General features: G+C 41.6%; 1 protein-coding gene across 2 annotated transcripts in view; it reads right to left on the bottom strand.

Annotated features, from left to right (window-relative positions):
* Usp33 (ubiquitin specific peptidase 33) overlaps positions 1-15,463 on the bottom strand; it is a 45,857-nt gene that overhangs the window by 12,115 nt on the left and 18,279 nt on the right. Inside the window, exons 9-17 of one of the 2 annotated variants that reach the window (XM_031375893.1) lie at positions 13,772-13,885; positions 13,322-13,400; positions 11,298-11,712; positions 9,626-9,766; positions 6,335-6,447; positions 4,790-4,959; positions 4,594-4,688; positions 3,478-3,511; positions 589-634 (exon numbers count right to left, since the gene is read on the bottom strand). In XM_031375893.1, coding sequence (XP_031231753.1) covers positions 589-634; positions 3,478-3,511; positions 4,594-4,688; positions 4,790-4,959; positions 6,335-6,447; positions 9,626-9,766; positions 11,298-11,712; positions 13,322-13,400; positions 13,772-13,885 — 1,207 coding nt within the window. The remainder of the gene's footprint in view (positions 1-588; positions 635-3,477; positions 3,512-4,593; positions 4,689-4,789; positions 4,960-6,334; positions 6,448-9,625; positions 9,767-11,297; positions 11,713-13,321; positions 13,401-13,771; positions 13,886-15,463) is intronic. The other variant, XM_031375894.1, reaches the window with a different exon arrangement.

Raw genomic sequence — 15,463 nt, 5'->3', positions numbered from 1 at the left:
AAAAAAAAAAAAAAAAAAGTACAATTCAATATCCAAATTAATAAGTGGTTAAAACAAAGTACACTAAAGTTTTATTGTAAAAACAAGAAAATGTGGCATTATCATATAAAATTATATTAATTTAAATGTTTAATTTAAATAACTTTTAAAATAGCTATTTCAATTTGGGGGTTTGGGGGCTTTTCCCTCCCATTTTTAAGAGACAAGGCCTCACTATGTAGACCTGGCTGGCCTGGAATGCACAAAGATTTGCATAGCCACCATGCCTGGCTCATTTTATATTCTCAATTAGAGTTTATGAATTAGTATCCCCCTGAATTCTAACCTGATTCCAGACATCTGCCATGTGGCAGAGTGAGCAGAGCTCTCCCAAAGCTCAATGCCACTGCTTGTCTAGCTGTAAACTTCAGACTTGCAGGGTCCTTCCTGCATTGTCTGTTGGCATGTCCAGCAGCACACTGTTAGATGGTGTTATATATTCAACCCAACCTCCTACAATGAATCATAAAGATATGCATGCTAACTCCATGCTTCAGCCATTCTGAGTTTACACAGTTTATAAACGAGCAGGTGACAATGAAGTCATACCTCAGGAAACTTCTGTACTTTACAAAACTTTACTCCATTCCTCAACCTAAGGATAAAAAAGAAAAGCTTAAAAAATTGACAAAACACTTATTATATTTAAATGGATCACACAAAAATCTTTCAGAAAATGTCAAGAAAGTAAGTATCAGAATAACACTATTCCTGAGTTATGTTATATATGTACACACTAAATAACATAACAATAAAATAGCCCTTAGTATAAAAAAAATAACTTATACCAACATATCACTAATAAAAAGTTAAGTCACTACATAATACTTTGATTAAAAAAGAACTGACTAGGGCTGGCGAGATGGCTCAGCGGGTAAGAGCACTAACTGCTCTCCCGAAGGTCCTGAGTTCGGATCCCAGCAACCACATGGTGGCTCATAACCACCCGTAATGAGATCGGACATCTTCTGGTGCGTCTGAAGACAGCTGCAGTAAATTACACCAGAGCAAGCGGGACTGAAGCCAGTGGGACCCAAGTGAGCTGGCCGGAGCGAGTGGGGCCGGCAGAGGTCCTGAGATCAACAGCAGCCACACACATGGCCATCTGTACAGCTACAGTGTATGCATACACATAAAATAAATAAAAATAAAATCTTTAAAAAAAGAACTGACTAGCTCTATGGTAAAGCACCCGCCTTGCAGTCACAAAGCCTTAGGTTCCATCCTAGCACTGCACAGATCAAGCTTGACAGCACACACCTATACTCAGTACGCAGGTAGAAGCAGGAAAATATGAAATTCAAGGACACCCTCAGCTACATAACAATCTCAAGACTAGCCTGAGACACATGAGATCCTGCTTTAAAAAAATTAGAATTAGTGGGCAGTGGTGTTTCACGCCTTTAATCCCAGCACATGGGAGGCAGAGGCAGGCGGATTTCTGAGTTCGAGGCCAGGCAGGGCTACACAAAGAAACCCTGTCTCGAAAAACCAAAAACCAAAAAACAAAAAAAAACACATTATTTTATTTATTTGCTTGTTTGTTTGTTTATAACTTTGTTTTGGTTTTTGAGACAGGGTCGCTCTACATAGCCCTGGCCTTCCTGGAACTCACTATGTAGACCAGGCTTGCCCTCCAACTCGCAGAGATCTCCTTGCCTCCTGTTCCAAAGAGCCACGATTAGAGACGTGAGCCACCACACCTGGGCCATGACATAATATATAAGCATCGTGCCCAGCCTGAAAACCTTTACTCTTACTGTTGCGAAAATTTGGGGGGCCAAAGAGTGATTATTTCAAATAATAAATATTGGGACTGAAGAGATGGCTCAGAGGTTAAGAGTACTGACTGCTCTTCCAGAGGATGCTGGTTCAGTTCCCAGCACCCACACGGCAGCTCACAACTGTCTGTAACTCCGGTTCCAGGGGAACTGACACCCTCACACAGACACACGTGCAGGCAAAACACCAATGCGCATAAAAAATTTTAAAAAATAAATCATCAAATAATCAGTATTAATGTACATTTGACAGATCTGCACTTGGCATCTGGGGTGAACACAGGTTGTTTCCTGTCATCTCTGTTTTCTTCTGCCTGGAATGTCTGGCTGCACAGTAAGGCTTCTATTCAGACTCAATCTCTTTTCAGCTGTCAGCCAGGACTTACAGACAGACTGAGAAAACAAATCTTTCCACGTGAGTAAGAGACAGGTGTGTGTGTTTTTGTGTGTGTGTATGTGTGTGTATATGTATGTATGCGTGTGTGTGTGTGTGTATATATGTGTATGTATGTGTGTGTGTGTATGCGTGTGTATGTGTGTGTCTGTGTGTATGTGTGTGTGTATGTATGTGTCTGTGTGTATGTGTGTGTGTGTCTGTTTATATATATGTGTGTCTGTGTGTATATGTGTGTATGTGTGTGTGTATATATGTATTTAATTTTACATTTATCGCCTCGCCATTGTTCTACTCTGTTCTATCATACGCCATTGTTCTACTCTGTTCTAGCATAAGAAGGATCAACAACTGAAGTTTAAGGTTTTTCTGTTGTTACTGGCCATAGCTTAAGTCTGAATTGAGACTCAGCTTTATGACTGGAGAGAATGTGCAGCCACTAAGAATGCTTACTGCTCTTGCAGACAGAGGACCTGGGTTCAGTTCCCAGCATCTACACAGAGATGGCTCAGAACCATCAAGAATTCCAGTTTCAAAGGATGTAATGCCCTCTCCTAACCTCCATGGGCACTGGGTACATGCATGCTGTACATATACACATGCAGGAATACTCATACACTTCAAATAAAAATTAAATCTTTTATTACAGGTATTCAAAAAAAAATTTCAATTCCCTCTACATCAAAAATACTTGCTTTACCAAATCTCTACTCCATTTCTCGGGTATCACCAAGAAGCATTTTATTGTTTGTTTGCTGTAGTTGCTGACGTCTAGTTGGCCTAGAATCCAATATCTAGATCAAGTTGGCAGGTTTCTGTGCTGGGATTAAAAGGAGTGCTCCACCACTCCCAAAAGAGGTTTTTAAAAGTCAAAATTATTACAAGAAAAGAGACCTGGAAGTAGATATAAAGAAAACAAGGCTTAACTCTTCTGTTCCGCACCCATAACAGCAGACACTGTGAACAGGGGGCAGCTGCTTTGAATGGTCCACACATCTGCACCTTTCACTTCCTGGCTGCTACTGTTACCATAGCAATCGGACAAAGAGTCACTTTGTTTCTTGTAGAGTTAATGCAAACTCACATACTTCATTCCTTAAAATCCTCACATTTATTAATATATTACATCAAGTTATTAAACGTTTAATTTAAACATGGTCTACAAAATAACCAATCTGAATTTTCCAAAGCATCAAGTATAACTAACTCCATGTGCTCAGTTCAAATAAATATGAAAGTGAAAGCAATGTCAGAGTTACTCACTTTTTGCATTTCTCACAACTGTACATGTTGTCACCTGCAAACAGAACAGACCTAGTCATTCAGCTAATTACAAGCAAACTATTCTGCAGTTCCCAGATGGGCCAACTTCACAGCACAGGGCAGTGACCAGCTCGTGACATTTACTCCCCTACAGTCACCACCCTCCCATCTCCTTTTCAGTCTGATGAACTAACTCAAAAAAATAGTCACTTCATTTATTCCCTGAACAGAATTTACTATATCCTGTCATATGCCCAAGCATGGTGCTGGGCACATAAGAAAAGTGTAGAACTGTAGTGTCAATTTTGGAATTGTGATTTCTTTTTTAAAAAGTAGGTATTATGAAAATATGTTTTCATTTTGATCCCAGATGTGAGACATGGGGCTGTTTCCAGCTGTCCACAGCAGCTGACTATCATTTTCCTCCTGCTCTGGAGGGGGCCATTTTGCCAGCTGCAGATGTTTCTGCAGGCATATAATGTTTGGCATTCTGGAGTCTTTTCAGAGGGTATATAAATGCTATGCCCCAGAGGTGGGAGGTTCGTTGGTAGGCTGTTGTTTGGTTGTTCATTACTGTTGGTCATGCACAAAGAAGAAACAAGAAAAATGACTTAGATGTCCTGATGCCAAAGATCACACTTGTCCCAAGGAGCTCAGCACATCCAATCAGCAGAAGCAGTCTAAAGAGAACATCGCCCCTTTCGTAGCCCCTGACCTTATCCAGATATCTCTTTCCTCTCTACTCTTTTTTTCTCTCTTCTCTAGTGTTACGGATTTGAAGGGAAGAAAAGGGTAGAATCAAAAAGAACCCTCAAAGTAGCCAAGACAGCTGCACAGGGCCTTTAATGATGTGCAGATGTAAAGACAATTCAATACATCTCACAGTCATGATCTTCATTGACTTCTACCTTCTCGGAATCACAGAACTTCAAGTTGTGCCATTTTGTATTATAGAAATCTATACAAATTCCCTCAGGACATGACTTTTCTAATCATATTTCAACTGCCACTGAAGATGCCTCCACCGTGCACATGTAAAAAGTACTATCTAACCATCCACAGATGAAACACGAAGTTCACCTACAAAAGCTAGTCGTAAATAGGATCATGTCTTACCTTTAAGTTCATCTCTGGCGAAGAAGGCAGCAAGACAATCTTGCAAGGTAACTACTGGACCCCAAAACCAGCTAGGGACACATGAGACAACAAACCTGAAATATCATTGACAGAAGAAAAAGGAAGTATTCTGCTAGTACAGCAGAAGCAGCAGCAGCAGCAACAATCAATCCAAGCAAAGAAGATCAACACGCACCTCTTCACGTACTCCATGAAGAACGCTAGCCACCCCTGTGGCGCGTAGGCCTCACCACACGACCCCGCTTTGACTATGGTTGGGTGACTGGAGGAGTGCAGCTTAGCCAGGTCCTCCTTGCCAGGAATCGGCAAGGACAGATCCTGAAAGGTCTCGAGGGTTACAGATACCTGCAAGTGTTTGGTTTTAACAGGATGGAAAGAATCCAGTGGAGTTATTTACAAGATTAGACTTCTTCCAAAGATGAAAGCCAACTATTATAATACACAAATATAAACAACAAACAGCTTTTAGAACACTACAAATAGAAACAAGCCTGGTTTCTTTGCACCAGGTACCATTTCAAATATAATCTTCACACAAACCATTAGTATTCCTACGGCTCAGAGGCATCACAGTGGTAAGGAGCACAACCAACCCAGGCACCTGGTGATGGGAGATTGCGGGGTGTTGGCAGGGAATGGCCTTACTCTATGCTTTATCATCTACGCTGTTCCAAGGGGTTCTCTCCCTTTAGCCTCCAAAGCACATGAAACTGCAGACTGTCTAAGAGGGCGTGAGGAGGGCTGGAGAGATGCTCAGAGGTTAAGAGCAGTGGCTGCTTGCTCTTCCAGAGGTCCTGAGTTCAAGTCCCAGCAACCACATGGTGGCTCACAACCATCTGTAATGGGATCTGATGCCCTCTTCTGGTGTGTCTGAAGACTGCGACAGTGTACTCATACACATAAAATAAATAAATTTTTCTTAAAAAAAAAAGAGGGGGTGAGGAGAAAACCAAATCTGACACCAACCAGCACTTAATAGCAGGGATGCCCTGTGGGAGATATGCTGCTTCAGCAACCATGGAGTAAATACCACACTAAGATGATTATAACACCCTCACTAACAGAGTCTTTCATGACAGTCACATGCAGTCTGTCCTTAACTGCAGCACTATATACACACTACAGGTAAAACATTCAGGATAATACATCATCTATGTGAAAATGACCCTACTGAATGCCTTACATTTGACATTATAATACAATAATTGAAAGTTGATTTCTCTCTTTTGAGACATTAGTTCTCAAAAAAAATTAAGAAATCCTGAAGGATTGGGTGTTAGTCAAATCCTCATGATAATTTATGTTTTGAGACAAGACCTTGTTTATGAATTTGTCACTATTATTGGAGCACCTATATCATTTACAAGCTACCTGCAAAGACAAATACAAGAATACACCCACTGCCTTTTGCTTGTGAATGCAAGAGTTTCTGGGCGTACCTAATTTCATCAGCTTTGGGAGAATAAGCACTGTTAACAATTTCTTGTTGCCAAGCAACTTCTCACCTTTACACGTAACCAAAACAGACAAAGAGCCCATAGGCCTCCACAAAGGATGTGGGTGGCACTTTTACTTTACATCTAAACTCGATGTACAACTGGCACACAAGAAATGCGTGCGTGGTCCACAATAGCAATAAGCTATTTAATTCTTCCTATCTTCAGGTTTTTAAAAATAACATTTGACAGAAACGTCCTGTGTTGTGGTTCCCCATACTCACCCTATCACACGTCAGACACTGTACTGAACTAATGATTGTTCCATCAAATATGTCAGAAATGACACTTCTGTATTTCTTATGTTGCTTTTTCCTCTTTGGAGATGCAGACTGAGCTAGGATTAAAAGACAGAACATTAAAAAGAATCAAGTTACTTCCTTGAATATTTTTCTGTAAAACATTTTTTAATTGTTTTGGGATTTTGTTTTTTGAGGCAGGATCTCATATAGTTCAGGCTGGCCTCAAGTTTAGGATGATTCTGAGACTGACTCTGAATTCCTGATCCTCTTCCTTCCATCTTATTATGATACTAGGTTAGAAGAACAGTACCATGCTTGGCTTTCCCTAGAACATTTCCTTTTTAGCTGTACTATTACAATGTATATGTATGTGTCTGTTGCATATACATCTGTGTTCCCATGGAAACCAGAAGAGGGTATTGGATTCCCTGGAGCTAGAATTTAAAGCTACCTGATATAAATGCCAGCACTGAACTCTGTACACAGTCTTACCCACTGAGCCATAATATACTCAGCCTACAGTTTGTTCAGCAGGTAGAAGCACTTCTTGTCCAACCTCAGACTTGTGTTTGACTCCTAAGACCCACATAATGGAGGAAGAAAAATAATTACTGTACTATAAAGGAATTCAAAATTCACTCAAGCTTATTTCTTTAGGGCTAGAGCAATGGCTCACTTGCTGTTCCTCCAGAGAACCAGGTTTTGGTTCCTGACACCTACATAAGGCGTCTGACAGCTGTCTGCAACTCTAGCATCAAGGGATCCTACATCTTCCCCTGGCTTCCATGGACACCCAAGCAGATGCAGCATATATACATAGAAACACACTTATACATGAATAAAAGTCAAAAGAAATCTCAAGGAAAAAAATTAGTGCTGGGTAGTGGTGCATGCCTTGAATCCTAGCACTTTCGAGGCGGACGTAGGTGGAGTTCTGAGTTCAAGGTCATCCAGGAAACATATACAGAGAAACCCTTCTCAAAAGACCAAAACCAAGGGGGGAAAATTGTTACTTTAAACAGAGAAGCCAAACAAAAATCAAATAATGCTTCAGCTGGCTTTAAATTACTTACAACTTCTAGTCACATAAAATGTACATAGGGGAATATAAAAACAATCTGAAATTAATTAATAATAATAGTAATAGCACAATACTCTAGTCATTTGTTCCATGTGCAAATACCCCATCACTGGGATATTTATGGCCCACAAGTCAAAGGAAGATGCAGCTGGGAGAGGCAGGGTAAAGCCGTAAGGACAGAGCAGGAGGCCCAGCCCAACATTCTAACTGCACTTGCTGTTAGTGAGGTGTGTTGTATACACTCCTGGTTTGTCCACCTACAAATACAATCGTACTCTTTTCTTAAATCTTAATAAAACCCTTTGCCAAGAGTCACTGGTTCTTTTACAGATGGTGTCTTTGTTTTGTATATGAGAGTGAATATATATGAAGTATGGAGGTCAGAAGACAACTTGGTAAAGTTAATTCTTTCCTTTTACTTTTTGTTGTGGATTCTAGGGATCAAACTCAGGCTGTCCAGCTTATACAGCAAGCGCTGCTATCCCCTGACCCACCTCTCTGCCCATGTTTCATGCCTGTATACAGCAAGCGCTGCTATCCCCTGACCCACCTCTCTGCCCATGTTTCATGTCTGTATACAGCAAGCACTGCTATCCCGACCCACCTCTCTGCCCATGTTTCATGTCTGTATACAGCAAGCACTGCTATCCATTGTAAGAAGGCCTTTAGGCCTCCAGCTGTCTCCTTGTTCACTGTCTGTTTGAGACAGGTCCTCACTATGTAATTCTGACTGGCCCTTAATCCCCTATTTAGACCATATTGTCCTTGGACTAAACTCTACACAGATGAACCTGTGAGTACTGGGATTAAAGGTATGTATTACCACATGGGGTCCTCTCTAAATTTTATAATTTTATATTTTATAATGCTAGCATTTTGATACAAAGCTGGTAGCAATGCAGAATGATAACAGACATTCTGAAAGATAGGCAGCTTTGTACAGCGTTGAGCATGAAATGAACATAAAACCTAAGAAATAAGGGCTGAAGAGATGGCTCAATGGGTTAAGAGCACTGGCTGCTCTTCCAGAGGACCTAGGTTCAATTCCCAGCATCCACACGGCAGCTCACAACTGTCCGTAACTCAGTTCCAGGGAATTCCAGTTCCAACACCCTCCCTCATACAGACATACATTTACTTAGGCAAAGCAACAATGCACATGAAATTAAAAATAAATTATCTTAAAACTCAGGAAATACAATTCTAAGACTTTATCTCTGATAAAGAAAAATGTAACATCATACAAAAAAACTGTACATAAATGTTTGTAGCAGTATTATTTATAACTGCCAAAAACTGAAAACAATTAAAAAAAATCCCTTGATGAGTGAAATAAACAGTGGTTTGGTGACACAAATGAAATACAACTTGGTAAGGAAAACAAACAAAGTAATCAGGCATACAGCAATGCAGCCAATCCTTTTTTTTTTAAAGATTTATTTATTATTATAAATAGGTACACTGTAGCTGTCTTCAGACAGCACCGAAAGAGGGCGTCAGATTTCATTAGGGGGTGGTTGTAAGCCACCATGTGGTTTCTGGGATTTGAACTCACAAGCTTTGGAAGAGCAGTCAGTGCTCTTACCTGCTGAGCTATTTCTCCAGCCCCAATGCAACCAGTTCTTCACTCCAATATTGCTACATGAAAGAAGGCTGCTTCTCAGCGTGTGTGCTGTGTGGCATCATTTACAGGGCGCTCTGGGGGAAGGGAAACCAGCAGGAATAGCAGGCCGTAAGGGCACATTAGGAACAAACAGAGTGCCTGTGGCAGGCCCTGGGGTAGTGACAGTGAACTCAGAGGGCTGGGAAGACTCAGCAGTTAGGCATACTTGCTGCTCTTACAGGTTTTGTTCCCAGTAGCCACATAATGGCTCATAACCATGTTTCAGTTCCAGGTGATCTCATGTCCTCTTTTAACCTATGTGTGCCCCAGGAACACATGTGATGCACATACATGCATACATGCAGGCGAGATACTCATACACAAAAATACTATTTTGAACTATAAGAAACCTAAACTTTAAAGTGCAGAACCACAGACAAAAAAATCCTAATGATGGTTGCATAGTTCTGTCAAGTGCATGAGAACACGCGTTCTCTACCATGTTCTCAGCATCAACACCGGCAGGCTCCAACAGGTTAGAACTGGTTAGACACAAGGAGTTGAGGTGCTGAGTCACGGGAGCTCTTACCTTTCTTGTGTGGAGGTGTCAGTCCTGGCCACAGGTTGCCTGACTTAGGAGGGCTTGCTGATAAACGTGGATTAACACTTTCATTTGATGGAAGGGTCTGTGATGTAGATAGGTCATTCAAATGGACATCAGTGATATATTCTGGAATATTTAAATTTTTATTATTACCTTCAATTAAAATTATAAATGAAACTACTAAGTAAAGTTATATTCCACATACTCGATGATGTTAATTAACATAAAGATTCCAGACACAAATGCAATGCACATACATACATGAAGCCAAAACACTCATACACAAATAATAAATACAAATTTAATTAAACAAACAGGAAAAGACTCTCAGGCATGACTAAAGAAGACAGAAGCCCTAGTGCTGAGAGCCTTCAGTAACTTTCCAAGCTGAAGCTTCAGGGGCTGGCTAATACTTCCTAGTGAGGGACAATAAGGATTTTAGGTTTTGTTCACTACATGGTTTTAGTCATAGCTTTTCACCCAAGATTTAAAACACAAAACTCTCAGACCTATTTTACTTCATTATCTAGTTACTATAAGGACCAGTTTGTCCCTGAATCATTCTTCCCTCGGCTTTTGACAAGGAAATCTAGTTATTAGAACTGATATTCAGGCCCTCACTGGCTGCGTCTGTCTCGAGCCTAACTAACGCTCCTGGGTTTGTGTCCCTGGCAGACCACAGCCATCAGTAAGCCCCGAGCCTTCCTAAGCTGAGGAAATACTGTTCAAGGCCGAACTGTCGCGCACTCACACCTCAGCTGAGAGTGTTCTTTTCAACAGTTCCAGGGATGAACTTCCTGTCAGTCCTGGCCACCGAGTCACAGAAAATTAGATGACTTTCTCATCGGCTAATTTTACAGAATTTAGAGTAGTCAATAGCACATCAAGGTACATTAACTCCTACAGAGATAAATATGGTATGTAGAACAATCCAACTCATGTCTTTCATTTGGGTACTTTTCCTTCTCAAAAGGAATACTGTCCAATATAATGTTCCTTAACAAAGTTCATGTACACATTAGTATGTCTACAATGCAAACCATTGGAATGTAATAACATGCATGATAGAAAATCATGGGTTGTGGGGCTGGTGAGATGGCTCAGGGGGTAAGAGCACTGACTGCTCTTCCAAAGGTCCTGAGTTCGGATTCCAGCAACCACATGGTGGCTCACAACCACCCGTAATGAGATCTGATGCCCTCTTCTGGTGTGTCTGAAGACAGCTACAGTGAATTACACCGGAGTAAGCGGGGTGGAGCGAGCAGGGCAGAGCAAGTGGGGCCGGCAGAGGTCCTGAGTTCAATTCCCAGCAGCCACACACATGATAGCTTATGGCCATCTGTACAGCTACAGTGTACTCATACACATAAAATAAATAAAATAAATCTTAAAAAAACAAAAAAGAAAATCATGGGTTGTGTTTTTCTTAGGATCTTATTGCTTGAAATAAAACAAAAAATTTCAAAGAGACTAATTTTCTAGACTACTATGATGAGTAGGGGGTATACACTGAGATCCTGCCTAGTAAGTAAGTAAACAAATAAACATATAAATGATAAATTAATAGATGAGTTGTTCCAAAAGTGACGGTTAAGTGCCCACTGTTTGCACACAACACGCTAGCACAGCATTGCACAGTCCAATTATTAATTGTCACCTGAGGCTCTGCCGTGTATTTGCACTTTGACAGTCTCCTGGCTGTTTAGGTCAACTGTTTCACACACTGTGTCTCTGTCTTTATCCAGTTCTACATCAGCATTTGCTTTGTTGATCTTATTGCATATCTTCTCTTTCTGCCAGTCTTTGGCCATCTCTAGGTCGTCCTCATCCTGAATGAGCATTGTGGTCTCATTGCTGTCTTCAGGAAAGCCTTTGGAGCCACTCTCATTTTCTGCTTTCTCACTGCTGCTACAAGACTCACACGACTGAAAATCCACGTCTGACTGGCTCTTCTCTTCTTCCACTGCCTCCTCAGAAGTTAGTGTTTGAGGCTCTTCCTCTATTTCCATGACCTGCTCCTTCAACTCTTCATGAAGCAGATCCATTAAACAGCGAAGGAACTCCTGGGCATCCTAGCACATCAACAACAGCACATTACCAGTGTCAAGCAGTGCCTGCAGGAACCGAGAGGCGTGGATGCTCTGTGTACAGTGCCACACTATATATATATAGGTACACAGCCCAGCTACAGCCCAGCTACAGCCCAGCTACAGCCCAGCTACAGCAAACAAAAACCATGCTTCCTAATGAAACTAGATGGAACAGAAAATATGGATTTTCCTCATGTGATAATCATATTTTGGAAATATGCCTTAAAGTAAGTTATTATGGAAGCTGTATACATCCATAGACTGTATCTCAAAGAAAAATTGTCGCTAGACCCACAAGAACTTACGTGATAATATAAACCCCTGAGCTGCAAAGATGGCTCAGTGAAAGTGACTACCATGCAAGTGTGACCACCTAGTTCAATCCCTTGCGCCTGCTGTGGAGAAACGGCCCATTTCAAAGTTATTCTCTGACCTTTACACATGTAGTATGGCATGTCCCTCCTCATACACACAAATAATGTTTAATAAAAAACTTTAAAATTACAAATTCCTGAGCTCCAACCTATAGCTCTAAATTATAATGTCTGGAGATCCAGAACCTTACATAGTTAATAAGAAATACGTAATGGTCTGAAAAAAGAGAAATGCTGTGAGGACCAGCTATAAATTCTCAAGGTACCAAAGAACTAAACTAACTGAAGCTGCCATGACAGTGAGAAAGCACACAGAAGGCTCAGTGCAGTGGGAGACTCAGTGCAGTGGGAGACTCAGTGCAGTGGGAGACTCAGTGCAGTGGGAGACTCAGTGCAGTGGGAGACTCAGTGCAGTGGAAGATTCAGTGCAGTGGGAGAGCCCTTGCTCAGTGCAGTGGGAGAACCCTTGCCTGACATCCAACAAACGCTGTGTTCACTCACTGCACCCACAGAAACGCAAAATCAATCAGCCAGGTGTGGTGGGGACACCTCTGTAGCCCCAGGTGTGGTGGGGACACCACTGTAGCCCCAGCACGCGAGAGGCAGGGGAAGAAGGATCAGAGACTTGAGGCTGTCTTCAGTCACACCGAGAGGCCAAGACCAGACAGGGCTACAAGAGACCCTGTCTCAAAAATCCAACACCAAAGACACAAAGCAGCAATGATCAAAAAGGAAAATTGGGAAATAAGAAGTGTAATAACATGGGCTGATGAGATGGCTCAGCGAGTAAGAGCACCGATTGCTCTTCCGAAGGTCATGAGTTCAAATCCTAGCAACCACATGGTGGCTCGCAACCACATGGTGGCTCACAACCACCTGTAATGAGATCTGACTTCTGGTGCATCTGAAGACAGCTACAGTGTACTTAAATAAATAAATAATAAATATTTAAAAAAGGAGTGTAATAACCTTTTCTACTTATTAAAGATGGTTACAGTGGAGACTGAATAAACAGCTTAGCAGTCAGAGAGCTTATCTACATGGGGTGGCTCACAGTCGTTGGTAACTCCAGTTCCAAGAAATCTGATGCCTTCTTCTGACCTCAACAGGTACCAGGCACACATGACGCACATACATAAACACAGGCAAACACACTTATACAAATAAAATAAATAACTTTTTTAAAATTTTTAAGGATTTTTATAGGAAGAACTAACCTGCTGAGAATAACCTCGGAACGTTGGATTGACAGTTTTAATTCCTTGGAACAGATTAGCAGGTACAACAGATCCTGGCCTGGAAAAAAAAGGTTTAAACAGATATTTTTGTAGTTTTAATTTTTTAAAGAATTTTATTACTCTCACGCTGCGCAACATTTTTCAAAAATGCAACTTCATCAACAGCTGCAAAGCAAAACTAACCTAATATGCAAATAATTACCTATATGCTAAGCCACAGGCCCAGGCAGTGTCTCAGGAAGAGGCGCCCACCCGCAGCTTCCATGCAGCCAGCCGACACTGACAATGGCCTCAACTCCTGCATCCGCACTGCAGTTCAATGACCTAACCCAAATCTCCTCTCCACAGTTCTTCAACCCTCCAAACCGTTCTACTTGCTTTCCATACTTATAATACTGATTTTTAAACATAATTACATTAAGTACATACCTGCTCTTGTGCCACAATTCTGTCATTAGTTTGAGATAACTTTTACAAATTGCTGGTTTCTTATCTGTTCTAGCCAGTCCTCCACAATCAAGAAAGAAATGGGTCAAAGGTGGGCTAATTTAAAAAGAGAGCAATGTCAGAGTGAAATCAAGGCTGAATTCTCATAACTTTCCAGTTGCACAATGATTGACAGCACATGTCAACCTCCCCATTAGGTCTCTGCCCTTTACAGTTGACAGTCACTCCTTTCTATCACTAATGAGTCTAACAATTATTTTGGACCCACCAAATCAGGGTCCACTGACTCTGAGTGCTGGGTAAGAGGCTGGAACCTGGCCATTCTGACTGAGTGCTGGGTGAGAGGCTGGAACCTGGCCATTCTCTTCCTACTTTTTTTTTTCTTCAATGAAGAGTCTTGCAATTGTGCAAGGCAGCACAGACCTATAATTTCAGCACTTAGCAGACAGGGCCAGGAGGAACATCCTGAGTAAAAGGCTAGCCTGGGCTACACAGAAAGACCTAGCTGAAGTAAACAAGGAAAGAAGGAAGTATGGAAAAAGGCAGAGAAGGACTAAGTCTGGGTGAAGAGAGAAAGAAAGGGCAGGAGGGGGGAGGGACAGCTGTGCAGCTGAGGCTGGCCTCAGCTCATGGTCACTCTGCCTCAGCCTCTTCCTGCTTACATAAAGTACAGAATTCCTAAATAAATCTCAATCAATGTACATTGCTTCTGTCCTTCTCACGAAACCTGTTTCCTTCCTTACAATTCTTTCTGTTCAGAGGTTCCAGGACTCTGATTCTCCGACTTCTCTTCTAAATACACGCTTTCTTGGGTTATCTTAAATTCCCACAAATATACCAGTGATGGCCACATTCACGCGGCCTTCAGCCACCTTGCATCAACTGAATTCTTATCAAATGCTCAAACTCACTGCTATCGTGATATTTTGTTTTTTGGGGTCTTTTTTTGTTTTTGGGGGTTTTTTTGTTTTGTTTTTAGAGACAGGGTTTCTCTGTGTAGCCCTGGCTGTCCTAGAGCTCACTCTGCAGTCCAGGCTGGCCTCGAACTCAGAAATCCACCTGCCTCTGCCTCCCAAGTGCTGAGATTAAAGGCGTGAGCCACCACAGTCCAGCAAGTGTCTACATTCTTATCACTAACATTATGTATGTATTCGAAAAAGACAAGAGACAAATCAGACAATAAGACTCAGCAATTAAGAGACCTTCAGATAGTTCCTTCATTGTAAGATTCTGTTATCACCCTTCAATCTCCTCCTCCCTTAGCCAGTACTCTAACCATATCAGAGCAACCATCTATTGGGAAAAAAAAGTCTTTTTCCAATTCATCTACTCCAAGATAGTGCAAGGCACTATTTGTTTCTTATTTAGATTATTACACATCTTCAGGTTTTCCAAATTACACAAGTTCCTACCACCCACTATCCACACAGCAGCCAGGGCTACAGAGCAGATGATGTCCCTCCCTGGTGCACAAGGACTTCGGTGGTCTCAAACCACAGCTGAGACCTCATGGGCCTATGCAATTACTCCACAATTACTATGTCTGCTGCGCAGATTTTCTTCCAGGTTCTCAGTGTCAAAACTCTTTCCAAAGCTGCTCACAAACTCAAGTCATGCACTGACAAAGTAATAATCACCCTATTTATATGTGCACATGGGGCGGGGGGGGGGGGA

This window comes from Mastomys coucha, unplaced genomic scaffold (genome assembly GCF_008632895.1).
Source record: "Mastomys coucha isolate ucsf_1 unplaced genomic scaffold, UCSF_Mcou_1 pScaffold16, whole genome shotgun sequence".
NCBI classification, from domain to species: domain Eukaryota; kingdom Metazoa; phylum Chordata; class Mammalia; order Rodentia; family Muridae; genus Mastomys; species Mastomys coucha.
The sequence above is the reverse complement of the archived record's forward strand: the minus strand, read 5'-3'. Positions and strand labels throughout refer to the sequence as shown.